General features: G+C 38.9%; 1 protein-coding gene across 1 annotated transcript; it reads left to right on the top strand.

Moving 5' to 3' along the window:
• Positions 1-1,520: 1,520 nt before the first annotated feature.
• On the top strand, positions 1,521-2,553 carry LOC102280145 (GTP-binding nuclear protein Ran). Its single transcript, XM_005901760.3, has one exon. The coding sequence runs from the start codon at positions 1,556-1,558 to the stop codon at positions 2,207-2,209; it is 654 nt and encodes a 217-aa protein (XP_005901822.3). The 5' UTR covers positions 1,521-1,555; the 3' UTR covers positions 2,210-2,553.
• Positions 2,554-7,169: the final 4,616 nt, after the last annotated feature.

Genomic DNA, 7,169 nt, shown 5'->3' with positions numbered 1-7,169 from the left:
TTCAGGAGAATGGTAGCATTACCCAAAGATAGCTATAACAATTAGGTTTTAGATGAGTGACTTTGATTCAAGAAAGAAAAGCCTGGGTACTCTGAAAACTGAATTAGTAGTATGAACTCCCAAGCCCTTAGAAAGATTGGTAGAAAGAAAGATTAGGGTGTGGAAAAGGGTCTCCTATCAGATTGCAGGGCTTCTATTTACTCAGTATAAAGACAGGCCGCACTGATTGGTCAATATTTTCAAACATGGATTTACTACATTTGGAAAATATATTATCATTTCCTCTAGGGCTCAGTAACTAGAAATATACCTTGCTTAGCTAAGGCATGGATCTGTTTTGAGAGTAGAACATGGGCTATGTGACCTCTGGATGTGCTTGATAGTTCTATCATTCTGTAATTATCTCAGGCTTCAAATAACTTTCCAGGGAACAGCAAATAATTTTTATTAATAAAACACAATTTGAAACTTGGAGACGAAATTACACATTTTCAATAAAGTGTTGTAATAAAGTTAGTGACTGGAGACTCCCCCTAGGAATAAAGAGCTAAATGTATTGGTTGGCCACCCGTGCAAAGCAAAGCTAAAGTCTACACTGATTCATCACTTGAAAGATGTGGAAGCTCTATATAAGTTTTAAATATAAACTTGACAGCAGAAGAAAGCACTAAAAGGACATTGTTATTTTACAGTAGAATCTGCAGTTAATACCAATAGGCGCTCTGAAGTCTAAATTCTATATCAACTTCACTGAGAAATTACTGCGTGATTCTAGTTCCTGCATTTAGGTCCCTTCTGAATCCTGTTTATTGGTACAGTGGATGGAAATTCATGTCTGTGTTCTTTATAATTTTGCCAACAATAAGAGAACTGCTACTAGAAAAGAAAGGGAGGTATAGCAAGCTTTATATTAAATAAAGATTATCCTATGTTCCTACACGTTCAGTAGAAAAATTATTTGGGCAATTTTACTTTAAAGAGCTTTCTACATGTGGTAGAGAGCAATTATTAACAAAAATGATTTGTGGTACAGTTGTTTTCTTAAAAATTTTATTTCCTACAGAAGCATAGTGCTTCTGATCTGAAACGTAGGTTTATGCAAACAGTAAAGTGCAGTGATTCCCAAAGTGTCTGCAGATAATAGTTGTTCCTCGAAAATATTTCCATGGTCACATAATATTGGGACATTCTTTTTAAACAAAATTACTAAGTTTTTTTGTTGCAGTTCTTGTCAGAGCCTTTATAAAGCTCTGTGACTCACCAGAAAGGAATAGAAGAAGCAACATTTTCAAGAATATCACCTCTTCGAATTATTTTTGTGTGACCCCAAAGTTTTTGCCGCAGTGTATGGGCTCATCTTAAGACTCCTGATCCAGTCAGTCTAATTGAATTTCTTTCCTAGGAAATTTCACACTGGAGGTCAAGAAATTTACTCTCTCGTCCCCTCTGTCCCTCTCCTTCTGAGGCTAGATATACAGTATGTAAGCTATATGTGACCATATTGTTCAGTCTGGCTCAGTCAGACGGGCGCGGAGATGCTTCTGGAAGTAACATCATGATGGCTGCCCAAGGAGAACCCCAAGTTCAGTTCAAACTTGTTTTGGTTGGTGATGGTGGTACTGGAAAAACTACATTCGTGAAGCGTCGTCTGACTGGTGAATTTGAGAAGAAGTATGTAGCTACCTTGGGTGTTGAGGTCCATCCTCTTGTGTTCCATACCAACAGAGGACAGATTAAGTTCACTGTATGGGATACAGCTGGTCAGGAGAAATTTGGTGGACTGAGAGATGGCTATTATATACAAGCTCAGTGTGCCATTATAATGTTTGACGTAACATCAAGAGTTACTTACAAGAATGTGCCTAACTGGCATACAGATCTGGTACGAGTGTGGGAGGACATCCCAACTGTGTTTTGTGGCAACAAAGTGGATATTAAGGACAAAAAGGTTAAGGCAAAGTCAGTCGTCTTCCACCGAAAGAAGAATCTTCAGTACTATGACATTTCTGCCAAAAGTAACTATAGCTTTGAAAAGCCCTTCCTCTTACTTGCTAGAAAACTGATTGGAGACCCTAACTTGGAATTTGTCGCCGTGTCTGCTCTTGCCCCGCCAGAGGTGGTCATGGACCTCGCCTTGGCAGCACGGTATGAGCACGATTTAGAGGCTGCTCAGACAACTGCTCTCCCGGATGAAGATGATGACCTGTGAGAAAGTGAAGCTGGGGCCCAGCGTCAGAAGGCGAGTTTTATAGGCAACTGTCCTGTGATGTCAGTGGTGTGGTGTGTTTGCCACTTTATTATATAGCTAAGCAGAACATGTGCTTAATCTCTGGATGCTGAAGGAGATGGATAGGCTTTGGAGTGAATGGGTCAGTTAAAAAAAAATACCTTCATTTTTTGGACCTGCATATTTAGGTGTTTTGGGACACAGTTGTTTCCTCCTTGAGTTTCAAATATAAGACTGCTGTAGTCATATGACAATATTGAGAGGTGGAATCTTGTTTGTTACTGTCATTCCCATTCCTTTTTGTTTAGAATCAGAATAAAGTTGTATTTCAAATATCTAAAAAAAAAAAAAAATTGTTTGGTCTGTGTGAATTAAAGAAACAAAGGAAGTCTGTCTAGACACAGAAAAGAACAAAGCACTTTTGATATGTATTTTGAATAATAGTTTAAAAATATTAGCTTGTAATTAAGTTTTTTTAATGTTAGGAAATGAAATTATTAAGTCTTTATTTGCAATAATACATAAAAGTTATCCATGCTTGCTTAGCTATTTACATTATAATTAGCTTACTAAATATTTAATAGAGAAAACTACAAAATAAAAATGACAGACTTAAGTGTCTATCACTTAAAATGAATAAGTGTTAATGCTCATGTTTGCTTGAAACCCTACTCTGACTCAGTCTCTTCAAACTCTTCACAAAGACTCTCATGTTATGAGGTTGATGTATATCCAAACCATATTATCATATGCTTTGATGGTATAGGAATTCTATTCAAAATATATACATTTAACAAATTGTATTTAACTAACACAGTTTATAACACTATGCAATTTTGTCTTTTTACACTTGACTTATGGACTTATGGTCGCATTATATATTTGCAATGCTTTTCCTATTTTATTTTTATTGAGCAATATTTAGCATTATTTTATAAACATCTTTTACTTGAGAGGCATTTTGCCATATTGCTGCATGGTTTTATTATTTATCCTTTATAATGCTTCGATAATGTCCCACTGAGCTGACATATGATCAGTTATCAGTTCAGTCACTTAGTCGTGTCCGACTCTTTGCGACCTCATGGACAGCAGCACGCCAGGCCTCCTTGTCTGTCACCAACACCTGGAGCTTGCTCAAACTAAATCCATCAAGTCAGTGATGCCATCCAACCATCTCATCCTTTCTCATCCCCTTCTCTTTCCGCCTTCACTTTTCCCCAGCATCAGGTGTCATGGTCTTCGTAGACCAGGACTTGGGGACTGGAGTCAACGAGAAGAAGGATGCAGGGGACCTAAGTCTTGAGTGAAACAAGGGTACTTTATTTGCAGAAATGCATGCTAATATATCTTCAATAAAATGATTATTCAGCCATTAAGAAGAATGAAATTTCAGCAGTTGCAACAAAATGGATAGTTCTTTAAGTACAAGGTCACTGAAGAGAGTCACTGAAGGGAATCCAAGCAGGTGTCCTTTCCCATGATCTCAGTCCTGAGAACTACATGCAGCTCTGCTCGTTCCCATTTTCTAGGAACTGATAAGGAACAGAGAGTCCTTGAGAAATGGCACACAAAGGAAGAAAACATATTGGATCCCTTAAAGTTGAACGACCCCTGACAATCAGGGTCTTTTCCAATGAGTCACCTCTTTGCATCAGGCAGCCAAGGATTGGAGCTTCAGCTTCAGCATCAGTCCTTCCAATAAATATTCAGGACTGTTTTCCTTTAGGATGGACTGGTTGGATCTCCTTGAAGTCCAAGGGACACTCAAGAGTCTTCTCCAACACCACAGTTCAAAAGCATCAATTCTTTGGCGCTCAGCTTTCTTCACAGTCCAACTCTCACATCCATACATGATTACTGGAAAAACCATAGCTTTGATTAGATGGACCTTTATTGTCAAAGTAATGTCTTTGCTCTTTAATATGCTGTCTAGCTTGGTCATAACTTTCTTTCCAAGGACGAAGTGTCTTTTAATTTCATAGCTGCAGTCACCATCTGCAGTGATTTTGGAGCCCCCAAAAATAAACTCTCTCACTGTTTCCATTGTTTCCACATCTATTTCCCATGAAGTGATGGGGCTGGATGCCATGATCTTAGTTTTCTGAATGTTGAGCTTTAAGCCAACTTTTTCACTCTCCTCTTTCACTTTCATCAAGAGGCTTTTGAGTTCCTCTTCACTTTCTGCCATAAGGGTGGTGTCATCTGCATATCTGAAGTTATTGATATTTCTCCCGGCAATCTTGATTGTAGCTTGTGCATCATCCAGCCTGGCTAAGCAGGGTGACAATATATAGCCTTGACAGACTCCTTTCCCTATTTGGAACCAGTCTGTTGTTCCCTGTCTGGTTCTAACTGTTGCTTCTTGATCTGCATACAGATTTATCAGGAGGCAGGTAAGGTGGTCCAGTATATCCATCTCTTTAAAAATTTTCCACAGTTTTTTGTGATCTGCACTGTCAAAGGCTTTAACATAGTCAATAAAGCAGAAGTAGATGTTTTTCTGGAATTCGCTTGCTTTTTCAATGATCTGATGGATGTTGGCAATTTGATCTCTGGTTCCTCTGCCTTTTCTAAATCCATCTTGAACATCTTGAAGTTCTTGGTTCATGTACTGTTGAAGCCTGGCCTGGAGAATTTTGAGCATTACTTTGCTAGTGTGTGAGATGAGTACAATTTTGTGGTAGTTTGAGCATTCTTTGGCATTGCCTTTCTTCAGGATTGGAGTGAAAACTGACCTTTTCCAGTCCTGTGGCCACTGCTGAGTTTTCCAAATTTGCATACTGAGTGCAGCGCTATAACAGCATCATCTTTAAGAATTTGAAATAGCTCATCTGGAATTCCATCACTTCCACTAGCTTTGTTAATAATGATGCTTCCTAAGGCCCACTTGAATTCACATTCTAGGGTGTCTGGCTCTAGTCCAGTGATTACACCATCTTGGTTATCTGCATCACGAAGATCTTTTTTGTATAGTTCTTCTGTGTATTCTTGCCACCTCTTCTTAATATCTTTTGCTTAGTTTGTATTATTCTTCTCCTGTAGTTTATATAATTACTGTATTTTTTTGGACACTAAAAATAAGCAAGTGAAGTAAATATATGATAAAATTTAGGATATTTGTATCTGAAATTACGAGAAAACCTCATTAGTTATGACTTAAGCTATATTATATTGATATTTGCTGTTTATGTAATAGACCAGTAGGTTACTTTGGACCTGAGTCAGTTTTTTTGTGTGTGTGTGTGTGATTGTTTTCCTCATGATCACAAGATGAGTGCTGCTGCTTCGAATATCATATCATTACAGGGCAGCCTCCAAACTGGATAGAATAGAGTGGGAGGAAAAATGAGCCTTTCATCATGGTTCTCTCTTTTCAAGAGAAAAGTCCTTCTCAGAAGCTTTCAACAGAGTTCACTTGAGGTTTTAATGTCCAAAATCATGTGATATGTCCAAATAAGTCTCAGCTCTATGAAGAACAACAGGATTGTCATGATTGGCTTGGACAAACTTTTTTTCTAGGGCTGGGTGCATTGCTCCCCAAACCACCATGAATTTTGTCTGGCAAAGAAGGAGTAGAGATGGTGGTGTATTAGTTAGGGTTTTCTAGGAACAGAATGAATGTAAGATTATCTGTCTATATATCTACCTATTATCTATGATTTACTGGAAGAAATTGGCTGACATAATTTTAGAGATGATCAAGTCCCAAGATCTGCAGGGTGGGTCACCAAGGTGGGGCCCCAGGAGAGCTGACACTTAGTTCTGAGTCCTAAGGCCTGGAAATCAGAAAGACCAGTGGTGTTGTACCGGTCTTGAGACCAGGAAGAGGTGATTTTCCACTTCAAGTCCAAAAGCAGGAAAAAGGCCAGTGTTCCAGTTTAAAGCCTATTAAACAGGGAATTTCTTCTTACCCCGGAGAGAATAAGTCCTTTTATTTTATTCAGGCCTTCAACTGATTGGACAAAGCCCACCCACATTCCAGAAAACAATAAAAAGACTTAATCTATTGATTTAAATCTTAATCTTATCCAAGAACACTGTCACAGAAATAGCCAGATTAATATTTGACCAAATATCTATACATTCTATGGTCCAGTCAAGGTGGTACATGAAATTAAGTATTACAAGTGGCTAGGCAGGTGCCAGAAGTGTCCCCTTCAGAGGTAGGGCACATCATTGTGTAGCTTTTTGGTGTTTTTAATAGCAATGTTTTCCAAAGAATGTATCATTGAGTTCAACTGATGGGAATCATTTCTAACACTTTTGATATGTATTTCCCAAATGTTTCTTTTAAAAACTTAAAATTTGCATAGTTTGTAGTAATGTTTAGAACAAGATTCTTGCATTATTCCCAGCATTCAGTTCACTTCAGTCGCTTAGTTGTGTCCGACTCTTTGCAACCCCATGAATCGCAGCACGCCAGGCCTCCCCGTCCATCACCAACTCCCAGAGTTCACTCAGACTCACGTCCGTTGAGTCAGTGATGCCATCCAGCCATCTCATCCTCTGTCGTCCCCTTCTCCTCCTGCCCACAATCCCTCCCAGCATCAGAGTCTTTTCCAATGAGTCAACTCTACGCATGAGGTGGCCAAAGTACTGGAGTTTCAGCTTTAGCATCATTCCTTCCAAAGCAATCCCAGGGCTGATCTCCTTCAGAATGGACTGGTTGGATCTCCTTGCAGTCCAAGGGACTCTCAAGAGTCTTCTCCAACACCACAGTTCAAAAGCATCAATTCTTGGTGCTCAGCTTTCTTCACAGTCCAACTCTCACATGCATACATGACCACTGGAAAAACCATAGCCTTGACTAGACGGACCTTTGTTGGCAAAGTAATGTCTCTGCTTTTGAATATGCTATTTAGGTTGGTCATAACTTTCCTTCCAAGGAGTAAGCGTCTTTTAGTTTCATGGCTGCAGTCACCATCTGCAATGATTTTGG

This window comes from Bos mutus, chromosome 8 (assembly GCF_027580195.1).
Source record: "Bos mutus isolate GX-2022 chromosome 8, NWIPB_WYAK_1.1, whole genome shotgun sequence".
NCBI classification, from domain to species: domain Eukaryota; kingdom Metazoa; phylum Chordata; class Mammalia; order Artiodactyla; family Bovidae; genus Bos; species Bos mutus.
The sequence above is the reverse complement of the archived record's forward strand: the minus strand, read 5'-3'. Positions and strand labels throughout refer to the sequence as shown.